This window comes from Cydia strobilella, chromosome 21 (assembly GCF_947568885.1).
Source record: "Cydia strobilella chromosome 21, ilCydStro3.1, whole genome shotgun sequence".
Taxonomy (NCBI): Eukaryota; Metazoa; Arthropoda; class Insecta; order Lepidoptera; family Tortricidae; genus Cydia; species Cydia strobilella.
In genome coordinates this window covers 8177679-8205548 of record NC_086061.1, presented here as the reverse complement: position 1 = coordinate 8205548, position 27870 = coordinate 8177679, and the positions used below count along the sequence as shown (strand labels likewise).

The window sequence follows — 27870 nt, the reverse complement described above, 5'->3', positions numbered from 1 at the left end:
ACTGATAAAGTTGTTTGACCGGCTATAGAAGCAGATTCATTTGTCCTTTGCTAAAAGTATGTAGAGGCAGTCCAGGCTAACGCTGCACCATCTTGGCAAGCGAAGGAGTATGTGACACCAAATTTGTTAAATTTCATTTACAATCGCTGTATGATAACTAAGTTATTATTATGTGTGCGCTGTGACAACTATAGTTGTTCCTGAGAGTGAGTATTATATTCTTGGTTCCTGAGTGCCTAGTCAAAATGACAATCGTAAATCGACAAACGCCAAAAGAAAATATGTATTGGGATATGATTGGAATGACAGATGCTACGAAAAGTCACGTGACTATTTACATACATGTATCGATTGTTACCTTGGCTAGGCCCCCTGGCGCTCTGGGCATCTCGCAGTGTCTCTTAGGGTGGTATTACACCTGTCCAATTTTTTGCCCAATGTGCATTGCGTTGCGTCTCACTGTCTCATGTTAGATGCAAATACAGATTGGACCAAAATATTGGACAGATGGAATACCACTCTCATAGGGAGAGCGTGCATGAACTAAGAGCCATCAGATTGTTGGCGCGAGGCATAAATGTGAAGTTTATGCTTCTGATTTAGCCCGCAAGATGGCCTACTATGCACAAGAAGACGTACGAGGTAGATGGCAGCACTTGCTTTGGCAATGTACTTACATGTTTATGTTTTCGATTCAGGCCACAAGATGGCAGACCCTCCAACGCGGACGGTCCCCATAGGAAAATTCTATTAAAGTTTAAGTTCGTTAGACTACAAATATCTTGCTTACATTGTGTGAGTTTTGGAGGTTCTCAATTAAGTAACTTATAACTTATTTGTAACTTTGCATGACGATTTTGTATGTACTTACATGTATAATAAAATAAATGATCGAACTTAGCTTATTGTTTTATTTCGATCGCACCGATTACTCCTTTAAAGGCGTGTAGTTAGTTTTAGTAGTTAGACATAGCAAAGTCTTTGTTTAGTATTAGGGTCAAGGCGAAAACAGTGGCTCAGTCGCCCAAATATCGCCTCTCTCGTGTTGAAATTAGGTTGAGTGATGTGCCGTCCGAAAGTTTAAAAAATTGCTAAATTTCCACATGGAAAAACTTCGCTCTCATACTTTTGTGTGCCAATCGAATTTATAAAATTAACCTTGTGTCCATTGTAATTAATATAAATAATTACAGTGTAATTAATATGTATATAATATTATCCTGAAATTTCCAACTTTTTGCAAACTTTTCGCATCTTGCACATTGTAGATGTTTACAATGCTCAGAAAGGGGCCCTTCTGCGTACACGTGTGGAAAAGTATCTTTTTTAATTACAAGGCAGGTGTCATGTTTTTTAGAGTATTCAAAATTGTTTGTAAAATAACTAAATTGTAAAATTGAACTGCAAAGAGAATATAACTTTACCATCGTTTTGCATTTTGCAATGCTCGACATCGAAACCCACATGTCCAGTCTGATCAATTTTTCGATAGGCTGATATAGAAACATAAAACATCCCTAGTCATTCCCTAGTTCATTTGTACTGTTCACTCGTTAGGCTGCCTTTCCACTCAGGCGGAGATGAATGGAGGCGATTCTTCTACTAGGGGAATATGACGGGAGGGATATACGGTGGAGATAGGGAGAGGTGCGGGCTCTCATCTTCGTCTTTCGCCTTTGCCGCAGTCTTTTAGAATCTTGGTGTGTAGTTTTAGATAAAGCACAGATGATTTGATCACACTCTGCTCTTGTACCACATATTATTTTTAAGACAACAACTTGTTAACATACCTAGCTAGGTACTTTCATTTCGTATCTGGCCGGCTACCGGCTGGGGCTGGCGTTTTGACTTCTGACATCTGCCACTGCAATAAAAATCAAGAAAAATCGATGCTGACACACGTCAGCGACCGCCATAACCAAAAATTGTATAAAAACACAAAATGAAATCAATCTGGTTCCTGCTATGTTTGACAGTCGTGTCGGCGACCGTAGTTCGGAAGGGCGTGGTGCCCGTGCTCACCTTGGACCCTAGAAAGAGGGTTCTGGCTGCCAACAAAACTAAGACCAATCTGAAGGTCAGTATTTTTTTCAGATATTTTCTAATTTAGTATAGCTCCGAACCGTAAGAAATTTCAAAAGCATAATCTCATTCGACAGAAAGCTATCTTTTGACAATTTACTTCCACTTGAGTATTTATTTTCGTCCCTGGATAAGCTACATGCATCATGCCAATCTCGATGCTTTTTACCTGATGGGACCATACCATACTCTAAGCTAAAAGCCAGAATTGATTGTCATGTTTGCGACGTCTGTTACTCATAGAGTGAAAAAAATCACGTTTGTTGCATATTACCCCCACTTAAATATTAATTTTATTCTGGTATTAATATTTTTTTCTAAATCAGAAATACATCATCTGTGAAAATTTCAACTGTCTAGCTATCACGGTTCATGAGATACAGCCTGGTGACAGACAGATAGACGGACAGTGGAGTCTTAGTAATAGGGTCCCGTTTTTACCATTTGGGTACGGAATCCTAAAACCTAGCGAACCGCCCCGGCAACGCACGGGTGACACAATACCTTAACAAATTATCCACCTATCACTCTATTGATAGGTGAAAACCGCATGAAAATCCATTCAGTAAGTCGTTTATGAGTTTATCGCGAACATACATACATACAGACGCGGCAGGGAACTTTGTTTAATAAGGTGTAATAGTGATGTTCCATGAATTCACGAGACGAAAATGTGATTCACTAGACGGTTGCCGTTTGGTATGAGTTATTTCTGGCGTCATAAAAAGTGTGCTTAGGATATTTGTGTCCAATTTTTCATCAAATTCCTAACCTCTTTCAGTACTTGCCTTTCATAGCGCTGATAGACAAAAATCATGACACCAGCGAGTACTGGCGCGCCACCGAGCTGCTCTCCCTCATACGGAGTCGAGAAGAGCTCTTGGACTATTCGCGATGCAAAGTCCCCGCCTCCGCGGACCCCGTGCGGTTTAGCAGCGCTCGGAACGTGCACGCGCTGTGCCGGGGCAGTATTGGTACGTACTTGCCTACAGTGGTGGTAGACAGAGTCAGCGTGTCATAGCTAATCCCTCTCTGCCACGCTGTTGTGGACGTGGACTATTCGCGATGCAAAGTCCCCGCCCCCACGGACCTCGTGGGGGCTTAGCAGCGCTCGGAACTAGCGCTCTCTGTGCAGGGACAGCATTGGTAACCTTACAGTGTTAGACGAGGACAGCAGTGAGCTACACACAGCTGCTCTCCCTCATACGCAGTCGGGAAGAACTCTCGGACAGCTTGGCCTATTCGTGATGCAAAGCCCCCGCAGACCCCGCACGGTGGTTTGGCTTGTATGAGAAAATGTCAAAAATCGATTTCTACAAAAGTATCATAGACATACTCAAAATAAATGTTTTATGATATAATGATCTAATTCAAAAACAGTATTAAATAGTTCTACTTTGTATAATTTATCATTAAAAAAATCAAGCTGATAACAAAAAAACCTGCCAAGTGCGAGTCGGACTCCCGTTCCAAGGGTTCCGTACATTATACAATTTAAACAACGTATTTTTTTATGTGAAATGTCTTTAAAAAACCCTTAGGGGTCGGATCAAAAACTAAGTAATTAAGTCCGACTCACGCTTGACTGCACATTTCTAATAGATTTTCCTGTGATCTATTTTGTGTATTTTGTTCAAAATTTTTGCCCCAGTAGTTTCGGAGATAGGGGGGGGGGGATGGTAATTTTTTGCCTATTTTCTTGAATAACTTCTAAACTGTTTATTTTAAAATTATAAAAAAAAATATATTTAAAATTCTCACAATGAGCTCTTTCATTTGATATGTAACACGATATAGTTTGAAAATTTTTATTTTTTAATTATCTCATTTACCCCCCAAAAGTGGCCCCCATGGTTAAAATTCATTTGTTTACGTTACATGTCCGTCTTAGGGTCATGGACTTACATATGTCTGGTAAATTTCAACTTAATTGGTCCAGTAGTTTCGGAGAAAATAGGCTGTGACAGACGGACAGACAGACAGACAGACGCACGAGTGATCCTATAAGGGTACCGTTTTTTCCTTTTGAGGTACGGAACCCTAAAAACAGGCCAAGTGCGAGTCGGACTCGCCCACCGAGGGTTCCGTACTTTTTAGTATTTGTTGTTATAGCGGCAACAGAAATACATCATCTGTGTAAATTTCAACTGTCTAGCTATGACGGTTCATGAGATGCAGCCTGGTGACAGACAGACAGGTGGACAGCGGAGTCTTAGTAATAGGGTCCCGTTTTTACCCTTTGGTTACGGAACCCTAAAAATATGCAAAATATCTGTGTTCCTCACACAAATAAATGCCCTTACCGGGATTCAAACCCAGGACCATCGGCTTCGCAGGCAGGTTTACATCACTATGGTTAGCAATGCCATATTTGCGAGATCTGATCTTTTTTCCAATATCTTGAGTTTTTTGCATAAATTATATGTGCATTTTTGTAGATTTCCAACATTGATGTTTTCAGCATCGTCTGGCAACATTTGTAGAAGTGATTGGAGAATCTGGCGTTTCTTTTTAGAACAAAAACCAGTTACATTGCACCATAATTCAAATATAAACATTTTAGAAAACGTGAACTAAAAAAAAGTAACTGAAAAGAAACAAAAATCGTTAGAAAGTATAATTGAATGATACTTTCTAACGATTGGTAAAAACACAACTAAATTTCGTAGCGGGTGCTACTAAATTCGTAGAGGGCTTATAACCTTCAGTAAGGCACGACCCGGCAAACAAAATACAATGATTCCATAACTACGCTTTATGGGCAATATGACGTATATGAAATCATTTGCCCCATATGGCCCAATACTTTTAAAAGCTACCATAAATGCTCTTAGTAGTAAATAACTTGATAACATTAAGGGGTCACGTAGACCCCAAGCTATTTGATATTATTAATAAAATACCAAGCTACTAAGAAAAAAAAAATACATATCTTTGTTTACAACTTACATAATGATGTAATTGATAACAATTAAAGAATTTCGAAATATGTGCCGTATTCATTTGACCGTGTCACTGATAACGCTAATTACGCGTGCTCGATGTGCTCACTTCGGGGTTCCGGAAATTAATGATCTACTTAAATAATTTAAAAATATATAGTCTCAGGTGGTATGGCTATTAGTGTGTCCATGTCACTATGGGTTTCCTAGACTTATGGCCTACTACGGAGCCACTGTGCCCCGTGCGACCCGTGCGTATTCGTAGCGCTCGGAACGTGCGTGCGCTGTGCCGCGATAGCATTGGGGTCGTCCAGAATACAAAATACAACTCAATTGTCATTTAATTGTTTGATGGGAGTTGGGAGTATGCTAAAACATTGGCAATAGCAGCGATGACGTAAACTTTACAAGCTTGTATTAGATACACTGTGCGGTACAACAACTTTATTGGTAGGTACCAAAGTTCCACAATTTCTTTATATCGATCCGCACAGGTACTACCACTTTCCCGCGCACTTAATCTCAAAAGTACGACACGTGTTGTGCGTTCCAATTTTAATACATTACTGTTTTGTGCAGATTTCCAGTTGTGTCCGCAATGTGCCCATTTCAGCAACACTTCAGAATGCGAACTCTTCCGGGATTCCTGCAAGTACGATATTATAAATTCATTATTTTTTAAGTAAGGCCTGCGCCGATTCTTGGCAATAGTTGCCAAGCGGACCCCAGATTCCCATGAGCCGTGGCAAAATGCCGGGATAACGCAAGGAATATGATATGATGATTCTTTTTTATATATGTAGGTACACAGAATGATTAACTGTAGATATTTAATACAAATTGCCCGTTCTCTCTTGCTCCCTCTTCTGGACTATGGTGACAATGCGTTTCTGGATTGTAATGAGGAATTGCTAAATAAACTTGAGCGTTTACAAAATGTTTGTATTAAGTATATATTTGCCCTCCGGAAATATGATCACGTCTCCAAATTCCGCTCCCAGCTCGAGTGGTTACCGATCCGCCAACGCAGAGATGCGCATGTCGTGTCGTTGCTGTTCAATATACTCTTCGACCCCCGTTCCCCATCTTACCTAACGGAAAGATTTAACTATCTGGCTGAAGGCAGAGATCACCGCTTACGATCGAGTTATAATCTCACGCTTGCTATTCCTCCTAATAAGAAGCGATCGTATGCAAATTCTTTCACGGTTCGCGTTGTGGAACGAGTTGCCCCTGTCGCTCAAACAGTCCCAGTCTGTAGCGTCACTCAAGGCTAATCTGAAGAAGCTTTGGCTTTCCAATCAGCGTGATGTGGTTAAGTACTAACCTTTATTTTTATTTTCTTACACTTGTGATGTTTATATATATTATAATATATATTTAGTATTGTATGTATGTATGCTAGTATGTATTTTATGTATTTTAATCTTTAGTGTTATTTCTTTTTTTAAATATTAATTTGTACATCCTGTAAGTTTGTCTATCTGACCTGGCTATAGTTTTCCACTCATCTACTCGAAGGTTAGCTGGAAGAGATCCCTTATAGGGATAAGTTCGCCTTTGTACTTCCATTACTATAATTTATTTTTGTAAACCTGTGTTGTGTACAATAAAGTGATTACTACTACTACTACTTAATACAAAATGTCTTGGGGGCTTAGCCAAGATGACAATCGTTGGCAGAAAATGAAACGAAGAGCTAGTGTCTCTCTCTCATGCCATAGAGGCAGATAGCGTTTTGTTTCGTTTCTCTGCAAACGATTGGTATCTTGGCTATTACGGCATTTATTCGATCATAATATCAATTTTGATTTTTTTTGGCGTTAAAAAAGATCTTCCCGTCCTATTTTTGCTACAGGCGATTTCCAAACATATTCCTTATTGTTCTCAGGGAGAAAAGAGTCCCGAAATCGGACTTTACATACTGCGATCGCAAGTACGGCAAATGGCGATCGATCTTCATACCAGCCGATTATTCGCAGTGCCGATGTTGCGACGAGTGCGTGTTCTATAGAGGTTGGTAGAACACAGACCTTATCTCGATGATGGAAGGTTCAAGTTTGACAAGTTACTGCAAATACGGCAAATTTCAGTCGATCTTCATACCGGCCGATTATTCGCAGTGCCGCTGTTGTGACGAGTGCGTGTTCTATAGAGGTTGGTAGAACACAGACCTTATCTCGATGATGGAAGGTTCAAGTTTGACCAGTTACTGCAAATACGGCAAATTTCAGTCGATCTTCATACCGGCCGATTATTCGCAGTGCCGCTGTTGTGACGAGTGCGTGTTTATAGAGGTTGGTAGAACACAGACCTTATCTCGATGATGGAAGGTTCAAGTTTGACCAGTTACTGCAAATACGGCAAATTTCAGTCGATCTTCATACCGGCCGATTATTCGCAGTGCCGCTGTTGTGACGAGTGCGTGTTCTATAGAGGTTGGTAGAACACAGACCTTATCTCGATGATGGAAGGTTCAAGTTTGACCAGTTACTGCAAATACGGCAAATTTCAGTCGATCTTCATACCGGCCGATTATTCGCAGTGCCGCTGTTGTGACGAGTGCGTGTTTATAGAGGTTGGTAGAACACAGACCTTATCTCGATGATGGAAGGTTCAAGTTTGACCAGTTACTGCAAATACGGCAAATTTCAGTCGATCTTCATACCGGCCGATTATTCGCAGTGCCGCTGTTGTGAGGAGTGCGTGTTCTATAGAGGTTGGTAGAACACAGACCTTATCTCGATGATGGAAGGTTCAAGTTTGACCAGTTACTGCAAATACGGCAAATTTCAGTCGATCTTCATACCGGCCGATTATTCGCAGTGCCGCTGTTGTGACGAGTGCGTGTTCTATAGAGGTTGGTAGAACACAGACCTTATCTCGATGATGTAAGGTTCAAGTTTGACCAGTTACTGCAAATACGGCAAATGGCAGTCGATCTATGAAGATTATACCGGCCGACTATTCGCAGTGCCGCTGTTGCAACGAGTGCGTGTTCTTTAGAGGTCAGCAACACAGATGCCACAAGAAGTCACGTGACGACTATTTCCATACCTACATTATGTAACTTTCGTCTTTTGCCTTGTCGTCGAACTTATACTGTCCGAATTCGACCTGTCAATCAACTTTTCTAATAAATATATTTTTGACAGAATTAGACGAATCCTGTGTACATGACGAATTCGACTTCGATTCGGAGGAGTTTCTCCCAGTGAGCACTATAGGTAAGTTGTCTATCTCTGTATACATAATCGCGTACCTCCAATATTCAGCACCATCTATTGTACGAAAGTAGAGTTATTTTGACAAGGGGTCTAAGCGCTGAACAAAATAAAAAAACTGGCCAAGAGCGAGTCGGACTCGCCCACCGAGGGTTCCTTACTAATACAAATTTATAGTTTTCAGATTTTTCCCGATACTTGGAGTATAAGACGATATTACTTGCCAAATTTCATAATCCTAGGTCAACGGAAAGTACCCTACAAATTTTGATTCCTTTGATAGTATCTAAATATATACGTTTTTGCGACATAATTAAATGGCCGTATCTTTTTTTTATGTTAACTCAGAAGTTCATTTTTTCATAGCTTGAAGGCTTTGTAGACCTGAGTAATGGTTTTAATTTCAACTCGATGCCACAGAATAAGTAATAGTATTTCGATACCTTTAGTCTCCTTCCTCCACTCGTTCCCGAGATAAAGTGTTTTGACAGACAGACAGACGGACGGACGGACGGACAACAAAGGGATCCGTTTTTTCATTTAGAGGTACGGAATCCTAAAAAAGGAGACCTGCTTCAAAATAGCTCTTCTGTTCAATAGATCGCGCTGCGGAAGTGCGGATCCCGAACCATAAACCGGGCCCTTAGTATGGAACACCTTATATTTTTCTTTGCGGTTTTAGGGTTGCTCTCATAACATAACTTGCTCACAGTAATGAGTAGGTATATACCTATATATATATATATCTTGTATCACCTAAAAAATTACATCCCTTATAATTCATGCATATTATGAGTCGCTTAAGTGGAGTCCAGACGGGATCATCAAATCGACCGATTTGATCAGAAATGAAATTGGCGTCAATCTCCAATTTTAGATTTACGGTTAGTAATAATTAAAAAAATGCCCCCAAACGAATATACTAGCGTCACAGATTGGCGTTTTTGCGTCCGCACCTCCATTTTATAGGTAATATCGGTCATAATCGGCGGTCGAAATCGGCGAGCCAAATTGTCGTTTGCATCCGCACGGTCTGATTTGATCAGAAAATTTAATCAGATTGGCGAAAAATTATCCCGTCTGGACTGGGCTTTAACTTCAAATTCGGATAAATCCAACTGTCAGATTTAGGGATTTTAGTATTAATAAAAGGTAATAAGGTAGATATTTCCAGGGTAGAGTGAAATTATCCGAGTTGCAAATTGAACGAACGAAGTGGACACCTGTTCGCCTTCATTCATTCGGCCTTTAAATTTCAGGCCACTATAATGGTGTTTTATTTTGATCATAATGTGCAGATTTCAGAGCTGGCTGCAATCCATACTTGGGGCATCCGGATCAGGAGTCGCGGGCTGTTCGGTGTGACAAGACCCTTCGCAGATGTAAGCTAAAAATCGATTTTTAACAACTTTACCAGCAGGCCACGTGGGTCGCCGGCGTGCCAAAAGCAGAAACTCACTCATAACCATGAGTAATTTTTCGATCTTGACAAGTCAACGTTTTTATAGGTTTTGCATGCCGCAATTTCCATTGGCCAATTTTTGGAACCCGGAATTCAAAAATTTATTACGCGCCTAGATGCGTGAACCATCGCCATTTTTGTAATAGTGGTGTTGAACTGTTGATACACTGTAAATCCGTGTGGATTTATGCACAGTTTATATTTAAAAAAAACATTTATTTGTGTTCCCCGCGCCAACTCGTATCATATGAAGCCAGTGCGTCATTCATACAGAATTTTAATCAAGAAAACGATAATACAAAAAGGCGCGAAATTCCATACTTCTATTGGAGGACAACCCCTAGCGCCTACATTGTTTAAATTCGACGGCTTTTTTAGGGTTCCGTACCCAAAGAATAAAAACGGGACCCTATTACTAAGACTCCGCTGTCCGGCTGTCCGTCTGTCTGCTTGTCTGTCCGTCTGCCTGTCACCAATCTCAAGAACCGCTATAGCTATATATAGCTATTCTGTTGCCGCTATACCAACAAATACTAAAAAGTATGGAACCCTCGGTGGGCGAGTCCGACTCACACTTGTCCGGTTTTTTACTGACTGAAATGGCTTGCCTATTTACTAACATGCAACTATTAAGCTGTTCGGCCCAGAAAATACTGGAGCGTATAAAAATTCAAGGGGCCTCAAGTTTAATCGTCATAATTAGATTGAGATGAGATGATGGTTAAAACAAGGTTACTAAAAGAACTATTGTATGGCAGAAAAGTAATTACTAGTATATACATTTTTCACCTCAGCAGCTCGAACAAGCCTACTTTCGTCACTCCCTGGAGTGAGGGAAGTGCGACTTTCCTCACTCCCGGGAGTGAAACAAAGTAACTTTTTGATTTAGCGAAGGCCATGAACTGCTATTCATACTTTTATTAAAAAATTAAAAAATTTTGTTTCTGTATTATTCTGTGTATATAATATGTTCTCACTACTGAGGTGAAAAATTATGTGTGCAACACGAGAGCAAAAAGTTATTTTACATCTACATTCTAACTTAGAATCTTTCGCTTACTCGGGAACCAAAATAAACACTCGTAAGAAAAACCAACTTTCCTCTCTTGTTGCACAATAGTTATTTGTTATACAAGGGTGCAAAGTTGTATTTTACCCGCGAGTGTAGAATTGAAACACGAGCAAGCGAAAGGATTCTATAGTTGAACCACGAGCGAAGCGAGTGGTTTTAAAATAGAATCCTGAGCGTAGCGAGTGCTTCAACACACGAGAAGTAAAATATATTTGCAACCGTGTGTAACACAAAACTTTTCCCCTCACTATAGCGAGGAAAGTGCAACATCCACAGGCGTTAGATCATCTTCATCACTGGAATCACTCATTTTTTTACGATATTATAACAGAAAACTCTGGAAGTTGTGTATTTTTACGGAGTCGGTGAGAAAAGTTTTTAAGTAAAAAATTTGTTGACAATGTTGACATTTCTGACGTATGAAATGTCAACGATGCGTTTTGAAATTGCATCGACTCAACTTGTGTGTTCAGAATTATATTTAACATCATTATAAAAAAACAAACGTTTCTTATGGAATTTTAAGGTTTATGACTTAAAATCATTAAATAAAGCTAAATTTGATAGTTTTTATTAGATTCTCAAACCATTTATTTAATGATAATTAATATTGAACGAACTATTATCATGAGCGTTTTACGTTTTGTTATCTGTCAAGCTACTTAAACACGCTCCATCCAAGGTCAAATTACTTTCCCCACTAGTGGATAAAACGCGTTTTTCCCCGCTTGTTTTGAAGGTTAAAAGACAACTTTCCGAGCTAGTGAGGGGAAAATAACTATTTCACTCTGGTTTAAAATCTAATGTTTTCTTTTCATTTTACAGGTGTTCCAATGACTATTCGAACTCTACCCAAAAGCTCATTTGGTGTGTAAGTACCTAAAGCTACTAATCGGGTTGGCAACTGTCAAAGGATTACATAGATGGCGCCATCTTAACTTGCCCCTTTCTCTAGTCTTGTTCTATGAGATTTGGCTTAAAGGGCTTGTATTCAGAGCATAAAATTCCATTGAGAAACAAGAATTTGACACAGTTCTAGGGATTGACAGGGCAAGCTATGCTGGCGCCATCTGCTAAATACTTCGGCCGGCCAACCATATTCTTAATTTTCTTTTGACGTTTTTTTCTTTATCGCTGCATGAATACCTACAGCGACGCGTACAAGTACGTCTTTAAAATTAATTAACCGAATTAATTTAAAAAGCTAGCTTCGGAAAATGGTTAATGATAAAGAGAGCAACGAAAGAGACAGTTTGCTGTATTATCCTTATTGCTAGATCCATGCGTCTGGCAGCTGTTCATCGGTGGAGGTCAGAGAATGCAGGCCGCTGCAATTATCATGAACCACTTTCCGGATCTAGATTTCTCTCTATGTCTATTAGTGTTATCTTAAATGTAATATTGTTAGTCATATTTTTGATTTAAAAAATCGTTCCTAATACACGATGTTTTTATATATATTTGTGTGTCCAGCCACCGTAGCTACCGCTACGAACCCGTGGACTCCGACTGTCCCTCCTGCCGCGGCTACACCTGCCCCCCCACCATGAAACACGAGCTAGACTGTCCCCCGGGCGCGTTCGTGCCCGACAGGGGGCAGTGCAACTGCTGCGGCCAGTGCAGCGCCTACTTCCGTCAGTTTCCAAAAATATTAAAAAAATTTAGAAAATTTCGGGAAGTCTTTACAATTATGAAACTAAGGAAGTTTCCATTTCAGAAATAGAATTCAATACTACGTTATTTAATTAAAGATTTAAATATCCAAACAAAAATATATTAATATTAAAAATAAACTAAATTAAAAATATAATTAATTTTCGTTATTCATCCTATGAAAAATTTTCAAGATGTGTTTACCTGGAATGGGAACGCCCTTTCCCTCGGCATATAATTAGTTTTCTTAAAATCCGTAAGCAACATAAAGCGTTGATAGCTAAATGCAAAATTTATTTTTCTTCACACCAGCTCGTAAAGGCTCTCTTTGTACTTCAAAAACAACGAAATCAGATTACTTTGTAACACAATGACATGTGTTACAAAGTATTCTGATACAAATTTTGAGTTGTTTGCTCATGTTGGCTGATAGAATTGACTTTTTTTGATAGAATGATTTTAAATGATAAGTATTTAATAACGTTCATTTGAATTTGTATTGTAATGTTTTACAGTTAGTATTTTTTTTGCGTTGGTGTGGTAAAAAATTTTGTGTTTACCTCGGGAGCAAAGTTTGTTTAATGCCTTGAGAGTTGAGACCCTCGCAACGCTCAAGAGGCTTCTTAAATAATATAAATGATCTCCTTCAAATGACTAAGCAAGCCCTTTGCTGACCTGTTACTCTGACTTCCACAGTTGAAAAGCTGCTAGGATTAAGTAGTAAAGATATCAATGACTTACCTACTGTAAGGGTTCCGTAGCTAAAATAGCAAATCAATGGATTAACGTACGCAATATGTTTTTTATAGAATTGAACCAAAAATGTGCTGAATTTAAGGAGTCAGTTGAAAATGGTAGCAGTGAAATAGAGGTAAGAAGTTCTTACTAAGAACATGCTTTCGTAAGAAATGTAAGTAGGTATATGGTAGAGATTCGTTACTAGTCGACGACAAAATATATAACTGATCATTTGTCATCTGTGTTGCTCGTTGTATAGGTGGAAGAAGAACTCTTGGAGCCTGGGTGTGACGACGGGCTGGTCTGCCGGCAGGGGTTCTGCCAGGACATCCACACGGTGCACACCGCACACAGCCGCAAGAGGAGCAGCCAAGAACCAGATGAACCTTACGGTGGGAGAGTTGGAGACTGTTGCTGTTTGTATAGGTGGAGGTGGAGCTCTTGGAGCCATCGTGTGACGACAGGCTGGTATGCCGGCAGGGTATCTGCCAGGATATCCACACGGTCCACACTACGCACAGCCGTAAGAGGAGCAGCCAAGAACCAGATGAACAGAGTTGGAGACTAATAATTGTCAGGATACGACTAATATGTGGATCAACTTTTTCTTATGACTCATTGCTATGGTTACGGTCGCCTGGATCTCTCTTAAATCCTGATTTGTGGTAGTTACTACTATTGTCGCTTAGCCAAAGGAACAGAAAACAACAAGAAAAAATAGTTGATACATAAAATAGATACATCTTTTAAACTGCAGTGTGAAACCGAAAGAAACAACCAGAAAACAAGCGCCTCACTGTCTTTCTTTCAACCTTCGGCTTGTAGCTTTGCAGAACTGTTGTCAGAAGTTCTACACATATAACAGCCTAAACAGCTTATTCAATTGTTTTCCGTATTATTATCGCTCTACAAATTTCGAATTGGAGCTGGATTTTCAAAGGTTGTTACAGCTCATGCTTGGCGGGATGAGGTGCGTATTTAATTGGCAATTACAATTACAAATTTCAGTTTTCCACATGTTAAGTTGATACTGACCATTGATAAGGAAAACCGTGAAGGAGCTTTTCTATTGGTGAATATTACTCGCACAGTAGCGGACTCGACTTCACTCATCTCTGAATCTATATTACAAGCTTTGCTTAGTTTGGGGCTAGTTTGATTATTTATTTATTATATTGTTTTTTTTTTATTCATAAATTTAAGGAGCTTAGTCGCTGAGCGGTTATGTCGCTCCATACGTTCGCGAAAGTACAGTAACATTAGGTATAAGATAAATTGTTACACTTAGTTAATACACGATTTATACGTCTTATAAAGTAATTTTGCTTGTTCTGACTCAGGATTAGCCAGCACGACATTGCATAATCCAGTGTTAATAGTTGCACGAAGCGGCTCCCCTCGTACACATTCCATCAAAATGTGGTAAACGTCCTCTAAGACTCCACAATCATCACAGTTAGGGTTATCAGCTTTCCCCATCAAAAACTTAAATTTGTATATATTGTTGCAAAATGTTGTTGTTGTTAAATTTGTATATTTGTTTATATTGTTGCAGAACCCTGCAAGCGCGAAATGAAGCTGTTCAAAAAGAAGTACGGAGAAGATGGGCATTTGCACTATGAAGCTCCCCAATGCACACCTTTGTGGCTCTATGCACCCGTCCAGGTAAATCCAGTAGAAATTAGCCTGTAAACACCTCACTGGGTGCAGGTCCTCTCATTGTATAAGAGAGTTTGGTCATGCCCAATTGGGTTAGGAAATTTCACACCTACCTTTAAATATCCTCTCAGATATTAAGTTTCGTTCGTAAGAATGATATTTCGCTTAGATATACCTACGTAGGTACGTACATAAGTCTCAAGAATCATTTGCTGACCAGGTCTGGGGAAGCGAGCGACTTCTATTTCCTCAATATATATATATTTTTTCGAAAAATTGTATTAAGATCCGTGGCTCTTTGCAGTGCACCTGCCTTTTGACTGCATCTGCCTGTTCTTCTGAAAAGTTTGCCAATTCGACATAATTATATATTTAATTTTATATTATTGAACTGTTTTGTCAGTGCCGTCGCTTCCTGTGCTACTGCGCCATGGAAGACGGAACACCTATCGAAGGCATCAAGGTGCCCAGGGTCGAAGTCTCCAATATGAACTGCGGTAAGTATTAATATTGCCAAACTAATATTGAAACTGCTGGAGATTACAAATTATATGCTGTTACTTTCTAAAGTTCATTCTTTTTTGGCTCTTTGGGGTGACAAATTTGCATATCAACTTCATCGCCAAACACATTAAATCCATCTTCGCCCTTCTCTGCAGAACGTGCAAAGGTAGTTAGATGTAGGTATTATTACGCTTTATTAACTACCCCGATCACTTCAAGAGTCGTATTTTGCCTCTAACTACAAAACCTGGATACAGTTCGTCAAAATTTTGCACAGACTTTAATAGAACAAAGTGAGGACGTGTCATTATATACTTCATATTTTCATAGAGATTTTACATTAATCATTACATTGCCAGACTTTTTCATGCCATGCAGAATTACTCGTAGCTACTACAGAATAATAATAGTAGTACTCGTAATTACTATAGAAAAATACTTCTCTATTTATTAGTCACAAACTAGGCCAAATATGATCACATGATTCTATATTACTATAGGTACTACTACTACTACTACGAATCTTACTAGTAACTACATTCTTAACAGTTTCATAATGAATAAGCAAAGATAGATATATAACTCCGTAATAGATGGAAACAGTCTAAGGAAAAAACGTGCCTCGAAAATCACGAAAATTTGATTCTCGATCAGATGGCGCCACTAGTTTTGGCCTACTCTCGTATAGAGGGCGTTGACTGTTTCGTTTGTTATTTATAATTTTAACGCATACCAGTGAAAGAACATGGGTCAAAATCAGATAAAAATAATTAATGCTAATAAAAAAAACATTCATCCATATTTAAATACATTTTAACGTATTTTTATAAATCTTCATTTTGAGTTTTAAAGTATGTCGATAGATGGCAGTGAATTTAAAGTGGTTACAAAATTTACTATGACAGTACCGCTCTATCTTATTATATCCTCATTGGAATAAGTAATTGAATATGGTGATATTGTTGACACATTCGCGGACACGAATGCTATAGCATTCGCGTAGTTTTTTTGTTTCCTTTGGCCATGACGTCCCTAGGCGTCCGCAAACGTGTTAATTATTAAAAAATATATAATTCCTGCAGATTGTGCTCGAGAACGATGCCGCCTAGACACAGACGTGGAGTGCGATGGCTTCGGCAACTATAAGGAGGCCATGTTCACCCCGCACGTTGATGAGTGGAGCGACGCTCAATACGACGACAGTAAGTATGGGAATTGGGATTCGTTAAGTCCCCAGCAAGCTCGGCCGAATTTCACCTTCCCATACAAACGGAGTTTCGTACTCATTTTAAAACTACGTGTTGGATTGTAATGAAACTTTGCACATACAATGACATGGTATATCTATGCCTGTAATTAGTTTATATAGCTCCAGTTTATAAGATAATTTTAAATATAAGTAAAACAAAATGTATGCATATTTATTCGCCGCACAATAGGAAGGCAAAAAATGTGACTTCGACTGAAATTAAAATTATTGGTCACACATATGAGTGCCTACATGACAATAAACGTAACTGTATTTGTAATAAACTGGAAGTAGTGGATAACTTTAAATATTTAGGATTATTGATTGATACACATTTTAACTGGAAATTGCACATAAATCAAGTAAGTAATAGGCTTCGATCAGTCTTAGGCCAATTCTATCATTTAAATAGAATATTAAATAAACGCACCCTGTACATGGTTTACTATGCCCTTGCTGACTCATTGCTGTGCTACGGATTAAGTTGTTATGGACTCACTTTTAAAACCTACTTGGACCAAATTAAACAATTGCAGATAAGGCTGATGAAATACTTAGTTAACAAAAATATAAGAGATGAATGTAGAATTAACTAGAAAAATTGTTCTTAGCTTGTAAAATCCTTCCGATATCATGTAAAGTAGAGTATCTTAATGCCATAAAATGTTATTATACCCAAGATTTTAAAGTTAACAGATCTGTTAACCACTATGATACTAGGTTATCTAAAAAGAGAAAATTACTTCAAATCACGACTAAAAATTATTACGGTCAACGAACTAAAGAATATGTAACACCTAAGATATGTAATAAATACCCTCTCTTACTTGATGAAAATAAATTAAAAATAGGTAGTCTTAAGGCAAAGCTTAAGGAAATATTGTTAAATAATTATTCTGAAAGCCATTGTTAGTATATATATATATATATATATATATATATATATATATATATATATATATATATATCACAATATTGTTACTTGTGTTTAGTGTAGTTAAAGCTAGGTGAAGTGTTAACTTTACTAGTTACTGTTTGAATTTCTGGCCACTTCTGTGGGAGCTTGTTTTAGATTTAGGTACATACTAGTATGCACTCTAGGGATGCATGCGCATTGCATCTGTTATGCATAAAACTAACTTTTATTGTTGTAATTTTAATCACAGTAATCAATAAGTACGTATTAGATAAGATAAAATAATAATAAGAGCGCACCGCCAACAAACACACACAGTTTGGCGAAATATTTGTAACGAAAAAAAAAAAAAAAAAGAAACGAAATAGAGGAAAAACAAGTTTTGTATAAAACTTAAATTCGCTCTTATTATTTTTAACTAGGTACCTATGGTATCTGAAGCTACATAAACTAATTACAAGACTACCTTATCAATCTTATTATATTGTAAGTACAAAGTTTCAGAGCAATCTGGCTAGTCGTTTTAAAATGTGAGCGTAACTACGTTTGTATGGAGAACCGAGCTTGCTGCAGGGGACTTAAGTGTAGGCTTCAATGGCTAGCCACAAGCAGCGTGTTCGGCGGGGCAGGGTTACGTCGAGCGTTCGATGGGATCTGAGCAGCGTGCACTGAAGCTCGCATTCTGTCTCTTCGCTTCTCATTCTGTTTCTTAACCCATTCAACGCTAATCACGACACGTTGTCGTTTTGCCTCTACAAAGCATTTTCGCTACATACCGGGAAACCCATTTTATTAGCTACGACGTAGCGCTACGACCGTAGCTCAGCGGTGAATGTGTTAACATGGACGCCGTGCTGGACGCCCCGCTGGTCGCCGCTGCTCGACCGTCCGCTCAGTGTTTCATCCCAATCTAACCAACTTAGTCCAAGATATTGTACAAACCAGAGACAACAAACAGCTTTGCAAGCTTTATATATTTCCCTAATATGTTTTTTTATTGAAAATCTGTGATATAAAACGCAATTTCATTGAGTTTGGGTTTGCTAGAGTCATCTCAATGAGTTATATGGCTGTTGAAAGAAAAGTACAATCTGTAATAAACACTTGAAGTATTCAAAACGACGTTTCTGACAAAAAAACATAGACAATATATAAGAGTCCCTAATTGGCTACGGTATCCTAAAAAGTTCCAAGAAAATAGTCGGTGTGTAAGTTAAATATTGCAAACGAGAGTATAGTTAAATCGCGACGGCTTGCCGGAGCGATTTATAGACGAGTTTGCAATATTATTATGCCCCGAGTTACACACTGTTTTTCATCGCACTTGCGGTACAAAAATGAAGTATAAAGACAAAAAACTGTTAATTATAATTCTAGAAACTTCATAATTTCCTAGGGAAAACGCTTTTTCTATAGTTCCCGCTAAGCCTGCGTGCAATTCCACATTTACTAAGCGAGTGTGATGAAATAGTAGATTGTGTTACAAGGGAGCAAAATGACATATTTACGGCGAGGGCGTACATCGAATTCTAAACGAAGCGAAGGATTCTATAATAGAATCCCGAGAGTAACGACGGATTCTAAAGTAGAATCCTGAGCGTAGTGAGGGATTCAAGTGTCCTACGTCCAAGATGGAAATAATTTTGCTACCATGTGACACATACTGCTTTTCACATCACCTATGAGGTAATTATGATATTTAAAAATAGTGTTTTCTGCTAAAAAATAATGTGCAAAAAAAATGAAAAAATTGTGTGCTAGAACCGAAAAGTGTTATTTGATCCCTCCTAGCAGGGAAGAAAAACCCCTTTTTCGAATCGGTGATGTGAAAATAAGTTTACCCTCTAATTGTTATAGATGAAGACACTTCAGCAGACTGACTTATACATTGCGGTTGGTATCAAACTTGTAAATGTACGTAATGAAGACTACGAGCATGTTGTTCAGATTGTGCCACAATACTTATTGAAAACTGTTGTTTACATATATTTTTATTGAAATATTTATTAAATACTAAAACCATTTAATATTTGCGTTTATTTCGTTAATTTTATTTACGTATGCACAGTCACTAATAAAACAACGCCCCAAAATTATATGCCACCCTCCTTTTCAAAATAGAGAATAATCTCTACAGTTCTCGTTCAATATTATTTGTTACCTAACAGCGTGCTAACAGCCTAGCAGTCTAATAGGGGATATTACTGCAATGTTTTGCCACCGCAGTGCAGCAGTAGCCCGTTTAGTAAACCATAGAGTAACTTATGCATACTGTGCCTTTATCAGTTTTTTGACAAGTTTTCAGAGATAATAAAATATGACAAGTTTGTTTGCAGATAACCTACCGGGAAACGCGAATCCGTAATTTCGCTATCTCCCTCTTTATCGCTGGAATTGAATTAAATTTCGATTTTCTTGTTTTGTGATAGACCCTCAGATTGTGGTAGTGGCGCCCCCTGCGCAGAGTTTCGCGTAATATTCCCTATTAAGGAGAGTCTTTTCAAAAGGGCTTATTGCTCTTTGAACGCCATACAAAAATAAGTCCTTTTGAAAAGACACTCCTCAATTGTTCTACATAGATACATGTATTTTTTAAGCTATTAGAGAATGATAATACTTATTTGGTTTACAAGGGGGCAAAGTTATTGTTTAACCCCTCTAGATTCCAAAATTGAACCACGAGCGTAGCGAGCGGTTCGAAAAGTGGAATCTTGAGCGTCGCGAGGCTCGAGGGTTAAACAAACTGCTCCAGAGTGAAACACAAGATTTTTTTCACGACACGGGGAAAATACTAACTGTAAAACATTACAAATCAAACGTTATTAAATGATCGTTATCATTTATATGAAATTATATAAATCCGTAGATAATATTCAAGAGATACTACCTATTTACGGGTACTTTAAGAGATTTGGTTGAGATGCTTGGTGTTCTACTAATTTGTATTGAAAAATAAACTAAATTAATCCTTTACAAAATATCAATATTGATTGAATTTAAGATCTAATTTTCCACAATTCCTCCCACTAATTTACGCCTGCGCACTGGGAAAACAGCTGACTGTTATATCAATAGCTTGACAAACTTTACTTTGCCGGCGTGAAAAACATCAAGTCATACTTTAACATATGTTTTACGATGCAGCGCTGCAGCTGACCGCACGAATAAAATTGCTTTAACACCTGAAAAAAAAATAGTGACGTGAAAAGTGATTCCGGTTTTTTCGTGCCGATGCACAACCTTCACCTAGCGCTGAAAGCATATTTCTGGCGCTGCGCCCTTGTGACGTCACGCTGGTCGTTTTAGTAATGTTGCCATGTTTATGGAAAAATGGGAAACATTGTTTTTTTCCTGGTTATTACTTCGAGATTTTGCATCACGATAACTATATGTTGGTACAGTTTGATTCATCATCATCATCAGATTCGTAGCTGAAACCATAAAGGTCAAAAAAAGGCAGCATTTTTCAAAAATATAGGCACGAACGGGGAACGGTCGACCTCCCATACAAAAATTAAATTTTGCGCCTTTTTCAATTAACAAAATTGGTTTGCATGTTTTTCTTCTTCCGTTTATTAACGATTATTATTTTCATACTGTCATTTAATGATACAGAAATATAATAAAATGATATAACAGTAATTACCTTATTGAATTTCTTTTCATGTTACAAGTTATAAATTTAGTAACTTATTGACGATTTTCAATTATCTGCTACAAGAAACCATTGCAAATATTATAATAGAACTGTCACAAAGAACTCTGGCAAGTGGCAACCCTCACCGTATGAAATGAAACCGTCAGTCGATACCGCGCGCGAGAGGGGACGCGCGTTCGCGGCAAAATAACTCATCGCACAAATATCGGTTAAACACTCAACATGCCCAACATTATCAACGAGGTTAAATTAGACTTTAAGGATGTACTCCTCAGGCCTAAGCGGAGCACACTCAGAAGCAGGAACGATGTGAGTTTGTTTTTTTTATCTTTTTTTTCCTGATTAGTGTCTGTAAGATCAAGGTTAGAGTTTTCAGTGTCTGCTGTGATGTAACTTTTTTTAGCGTGAAAATTCCGCATTGGCCAAGTTTTTCCTCTAGATTTACATTTGTAACCATTGTTTATATTGCTGTCGTATTTCTTCGATTTATTGATGCAAATGCAAGTCATAAGAAAGCGGTATTTTCATGCCCACTGATTTATGTTTTATGTTAGGATTTTCACTGTTTATTTATAACACTAGTGTTGTTGCATTGTATTGTACGTATACCTATGGTAAACATATGTTTATGGGTAAACATTATTTTTAATACTTTTGTAACATTACGAAAGATGCTCGAGATAGGAATCAAATTGCGATCCTTTTTAAATAATCAGAATAAAGTGCATCTTCTGCTGTTTTACCTGCAGTCTTATATTCGTTATTATTTACGTACCCTTAAGATATCACAAAGTGGAATGGTGAGCGTTGCTAGGGTTTCAAAACACGAGAGGCAAACATTGCTCGATATACTTAAGCACGAAAGGTAAACAACAAAATTGCTCCCTTGCCTTGTATAACAATTAAATAGCTATACAGAGTTATTTCGTTATCTGACCCTACCCTACTTTGAGGCGTTAATACCATAGGTCATACTGAACTATATAGGTATTTACTACAGAGCTAACCCCGAAATCGCAAAGAAAAATCTGCTGTTCCATAGAAAATATGGAGATATGATTCGCCGAAATGTAAGACAGCAGTTTTTTTGCGTGTAGGGGTTGGCCCTATAGTAAACGTTTTTCAGTATTGAGTATCGTCAGATATAACAAAAACACTAGCAGCTGCAAAAGTGCATGGCGACTTTATCATCAATGAATTCATTCATAATTTCTCCATGCAATTTCGCAGTTCACTGTACCATGGTAAAATTATATACTCCACCTGGTACTCTCTTCCGAGACTCGAGAACAACGTGACTGACACAAGCCTACGTCATCGTGAACCTGTGAACAGCATGATGACGTAGGCTTGTGTCAGTCACGGAAGAGAGTACCAGGCAGAGTATATTATTATACCATGCACTGTACATTCAAAATACTATAATGGCGCTTAGCAAAATATTATCAGCGCGTGTCGATAACTTAGTATAGGTTAGAGCACGCGCTGATTCGGTTAAGATAATGTCTGTATCACCGCAGATTAGAGATGTGATGTTAAGATAGCATGATGTATAAAACACTTAGTTATGGTGGAATAAATTAGTCTAAGTCTACCTTTTACTCGCCCAGCCACGTTCCTCTAAAACTATCTACGCCATGTCGTAAGTCGGGTGCAAAACTCAACCTCAGTGTCAAAATATTGCGTGATCCGATTATTCGTGTCCAAATTTTCCAATGCAGCGATCACGTACACTTGCCCAACTTTCAATCTGCTATGGCCTTGACAATTTTTCAGTAAATTGCAACTTGGAGACCGATTTTACTGGTGCAAATGTTATTAAATAACTGTTGAAATAATTTGTCGTCCCACGAAGAAAGTAACTCGGGTCACAATTTGTAAAGTGCTCCGTACAAAACTTTGACCACGGAGAACTTATGAGATCACTTCGGCTTGCAAATCGGTAAAATGCATTTTCACATCACCTATTCGGAAAAGGCCGTCTTCTTCCCTGCTAGGAGGGATCAAAGTGGCACTTTTCTGTTCTAGGGCACTTTTTTTGTATTCGCATACGATTTTTTTAGCCTTAATAATATTGTGAAACATAATTATTTCCTCATAGGTGATGTGAAAAGCAGTATGAGTCACATGATAGAAATAGTTATTTGTTATACAAGGGTGCAAAGTTGTATTTTACCCGCGAGTGTTTCAACACACGAGAAGTAAAATACATTTGCGCCCGTGTGTAACACAAAACTTTTCACCTCACTATAGGAAGAAATCTTCATCGCTGGAATCACTCATTTCTTTACGATATTATAACAGAAAACTCTGGAAGTTGTGTATTTTTACGCGAGTCGGTGAGAAAAGGTTTTAAGTAAAAAAATTGTTGACAATGTTGACATTTCTGATGTATGAAATGTCAACGATGCGTTTTGAAATTGCATCGACTCAACTTGTGGGTTCAGAATTATATTTAACATCATTATAAAAAAACAAACAACAAACAAACAATTAAAATCATTAAATAAAGCTAAATTTGGTATTGTTTATTAGATTCTCAAACCATTTATTTAATGATAATTAATATCGAACGAACCATTATCATGAGCGTTTTGTTATCTGTCAAGCTACTTAAACACGCTCCATCCAAGGTCAAATTACTTTCCCCACTAGTGGATAAAACGCGTTTTTCCCCGCTTGTATTGAAGGATAAACGACAACTTTCCGAGCTAGTGAGGGGAAAAAATATTTCCACCGTTTGAATTCCTCACTACGCTCAGGATCCAATGTAAGCCCTCGCCGTAAATATATCATTTTGCTCCCTTGTGACACAATTTACTATTATTTATTTATGTTTCAAATTAAAGTGTCAATATATCTGAAGATATAAAGAAACACTCAACTTATCTGGTTATGGATTAACCTCTTGTCTGTGTACGATAAATTAATAAAAATCCTGAGCGAATGTTGTCATCTTGAAAAAAAATTGAAAACGATTTTTCTGCTCCATACAGTACAATACAACCAAGATTTGAACCCACGATTTTTAACCACAACAGACAGCTATTAAAGTAATTTTTTTAAATTTGCTAAATTTAACTACTTATTAAATAAAAAATAAAAAAAGACTACGCTAATATGCCAATAAAATCCATTTCATACTCCTCAAACTGCTGGACCGATTTCTATTAAACATAGCTAAGAACCACCTTTCACGTAAAAAAACCGCATTGAAATCGATCTATCCGTTGGAGAGCTACGATGCCACAGCCAGACAGACATTGGCGTCAAATAGAGCTGTAGTTAGACCAAGACTAACTCTAAGAGCTTTGAATCATCCTTATCTTCAATTCTTCAACAAATTTTCACTTGGACGAGTACGACGACAGTTCGAGTGAATTTTTCTCGTCTCGCCTTAAGGAAGGCCGCGAAGGCGGAAGGAACCGAAAATAACCGGTTTACCGCGGTCTTTACTTGAGGTGACGATTTGTCAAAATCATTTGGTCAATTGACGAATATGGGGCACTGCGGATTTTTATTAATACTCAATTCTTCGGGATTTGGGGTAAGGTAACTATGATGATGTGGTTGCAATATTTGTACCTCCACGCAAGACACGCTTGCTCTACCTCCTATCATCCCTGTGACATACGTGTCCCTATAGGCCTATATATAACTACTAGCTTTTGCCCGCGACTTCGTCTGCATGGAATTAGTAAATGGGTACCTTAATTCTTAAACAAATCTGCTTTTTAATCCATCCTTTTTTCACCCCCAAATTGGTCCACACTATTCATTTCCATCCCATTTTTACACCCTTAAGGGATGTTTTCGGGGATAAAAGTTATTCTATATACTTTTCCACAGCTCAAACTATCCCCATACCAAGTTTCATCTAAATCGGTTCAGCGGTTATTGATTCTCCATACAAATTTCCACCCCCCTTTTCAACCCCTTAAGGGGTGAGTTCTGGGATAAAAAGTATCCTATGTCCTTCCCCGGAACAAACTATCTGTATACCAAATTTCAACTAAATCGGTTTAGCGGTTTAAGCGTGAAGAGGTAACACACAAACAGACAGACAGACAGACTTTCGCATTTATAATATTAGTATGGATGGATAGTATGGATAAAGCCACGGCTGGACTAGGGACAATTGTCCCACGACACGTGTCCAGCAACGTCGGGTGAAGTGCCGCGACGTTGCTGGACTTTTCGCTCGACATGTCGGGCACTTCACCCGATGTCGCTGGCGACATGTCGTGGGACAATTATCCCTAGTCTAGCCGTGGCTTATTACCTATGTAGGTCATACTGAACAACTTTTACCATGGGGCCAACCCCGAAACGCAAAAAAAACTGTTGTCTCATGCATTTCGACGAATCATATGTCAATGTTTCAGTAGATTTGTTTTCGCGATTTCGGGATTAGTTACATAGTAAAAGTTATTCAGTATGACCTATATACATATTCACTCTCAGAGTATGGTCACTTGGTCTGAAACAACAATTCACCTTGTATTGCACATATTGGTAGATAAGATAGGTATACAACGTAATAGACTAGGTACGTTTATGATTTGAAACTTCTTTAACGTAAGATAAATCAGATAAATGGCACGTGTACACATATAATTCATGCGAACTTGATAATCATTTCATAACAAGAGATGAAGCGTGAATGATAATAGATATGAGCACGAGTTACCGTATCGTAACAGTTATTAGGAAACCCGTTCAATTTTATTCCTTAGCGGGATTAGGTATACCATAGAGTAACTTATACTAGAGCGGTACTGTCATAGTAAATTTTGTAACCCCAGTAAATTCACTGCCATCTGTCGACACACTTTAAAACTAAAAATAAATATTTATAAAAATACGATAAAATGTATTTAAATATGGATAAATGATTTTTTTATTTGCATTAATTATTTTTATATGATTTTGACCCATGTTCTTTCACTGGTATGCCTTAAAATTATAAATAACAAACGAAACAGTCAACGCCCTCTATACGAGTGTAGGCCAAAACTAGTGGCGCCATCTGATCGAGAATCAAATTTTCGTGATTTTCGAGGCACGTTTTTTCCTTAGACTGGTTATCCATCTATTACGGAGTTATATCTATCTTTGGGTATACCTACGGGTGTCTCTAATCAAAATACAAATTTGAATACAAAGCACTATTTGCACTCGTCAAAGTATAAAACGTTTGTTTACTAACTGGTAAAAATTATGAAGTATTTCGATTTTTTCACTTTCATACAAATTAATGTTATTTTCAGTGTACGCTATCATCGGTAATTTATTATTGACGTTGCTTGTCACTCTTTAAACATAACAAAATTCGCAATACTTACATAGCGTTTAGAATAAAGTTTTAAGTGTATTCCTTCATCCGTTTACTTATAACCACATATCAAAACTCTTCAATGTGCAAGATATGACAGTCAAAGAATTTCAGGTCACTGTTCGTAGATGGTTAACCTCTCTCTCGTACCAGGCAACAGAAGATGTATTGAAACCTTTGCAGTAAACACCACATCTCTCTTTCACATACACACACACACACGCACACACACGCACACACACTCACACTCTCTCTCTCTCACACACACACACACACACACACACACACACACATGCATGCATACGCTCGCACAGTTTATACTTATCATAAGTTTAAAATAATAAGATATAGATTGTATTGTTTATTAGTTTTTAAAAGTAGTTTAATTTAGATTTATATTTGCAACTCGTGTTTTATCTGTATTTTTTTCGCATCATCTTATTGATAAATCTACTGAATTTCCTAGTCCTCACGACACAGGCTTGACCTAGTGTGAGGGCTACTGCTAACCAAATTGTCATATTTGTAAGTGAAACCAATTGTTTTATCCTATATTTCATCTATGCCTGGTAACGAAATAAAATTTTTGTATTTTTTGTATTTTGTATCTACAATGGAAACACAAGTTATTTTTAAAAGTCGATGAACAAATAATGTTCTTTAGTAATTGCTCCTGTAGGCCACACCCAGTATTGTTGTGTCTATTCCACAATAAAATTGAGATAAGAAATAGTCTATCTGTCTCGACCGAGATTCAAACTCGCGGTTTTGGGACACTGTCTCTTTACCAATTGAGCCGCTAAATACAGGTCTACGGTCCCTGGTCCCTTGAAGCTTTTTGCTTTTTGCTTGAACCTTGAAAAAAAGATACGGCCGTTTATGCCGCAAAAAACGTATATTATTTTGGCACTCTCAAGGGAATCAAAGTTTATAGGGTACTTCCCGTTGACAAAGAACTATGAAATTTGGCAAGTAATATCGTCTTATACTACAAGTACAGTAAAAAAATCTCAAAATCATAAATTTGTAAAAATATATATAAATAAAACAAGAAATAAATTCAATTTGTACGGACCCCTTGGTGGGCGAGTCCGGTTTTTCCGGTCCGGTTAGAATAATAAGTATAAAAATTTCAACAAAAATTAAAATATTTAGCCCTCTCTTTGTGAATGTGCGCCTTTACATGTAGGTATACCGTTATTTTTCGTCTCTACCTTTGTACCTAAAACTTTCCGCCCTACTTTGATACCGTTCAAGATGGTTCAAATCAATCGCTGTTACATATAGAATAGGCATATGTGAGTACATACGTCTTAGTAGTTTCACAACCCTTTAAACTCCCAAGAGCCCTATACCCTTTGTACGTCTTAAACCTT

The 27870-nt window shown here is 37.9% G+C and overlaps 3 protein-coding genes across 3 annotated transcripts in view; all 3 read left to right on the top strand.

Annotated features, from left to right (window-relative positions):
- The window catches only part of LOC134751121 (plasminogen receptor (KT)), a 41963-nt gene extending 19254 nt beyond the window's left edge, over nt 1–22709 (top strand). Inside the window, exon 6 of the transcript XR_010128605.1 lies at nt 22685–22709. The gene's annotated coding sequence lies outside the window, so the exon portion shown is untranslated. The remainder of the gene's footprint in view (nt 1–22684) is intronic.
- On the top strand, nt 1889–19437 carry LOC134750928 (uncharacterized). The gene is made up of 14 exons (XM_063686181.1): nt 1889–2077; nt 2864–3056; nt 5604–5676; nt 6916–7040; nt 8180–8251; nt 9547–9630; nt 11608–11653; nt 12256–12416; nt 13245–13306; nt 13433–13565; nt 14729–14838; nt 15236–15329; nt 16419–16538; nt 19359–19437. Exons 1-14 carry the CDS (start codon nt 1943–1945, stop codon nt 19379–19381), a joined length of 1431 nt encoding a protein of 476 aa, XP_063542251.1. The 5' UTR covers nt 1889–1942; the 3' UTR covers nt 19382–19437.
- Nucleotides 21302–27870, top strand: part of LOC134751118 (GMP reductase 1-like) — a 37364-nt gene continuing 30795 nt past the window's right edge. Inside the window, exon 1 of the mRNA XM_063686473.1 lies at nt 21302–21468. Within this exon, the coding sequence (XP_063542543.1) occupies nt 21382–21468 (87 nt within the window). The 5' untranslated portion in view covers nt 21302–21381. The remainder of the gene's footprint in view (nt 21469–27870) is intronic.

Coding starts and splice junctions, on each gene's coding strand:
- LOC134750928 (XM_063686181.1), top strand. CDS start 1,943: ATGAAATCAATCTGGTTCCTGCTATGTTTGACAGTCGTGTCGGCGACC. Junction 2,078..2,863: donor AAACTAAGACCAATCTGAAG/GTCAGTATTTTT, acceptor AACCTCTTTCAG/TACTTGCCTTTCATAGCGCT. Junction 16,539..19,358: donor CGACGCTCAATACGACGACA/GTAAGTATGGGA, acceptor TAATTGTTATAG/ATGAAGACACTTCAGCAGAC.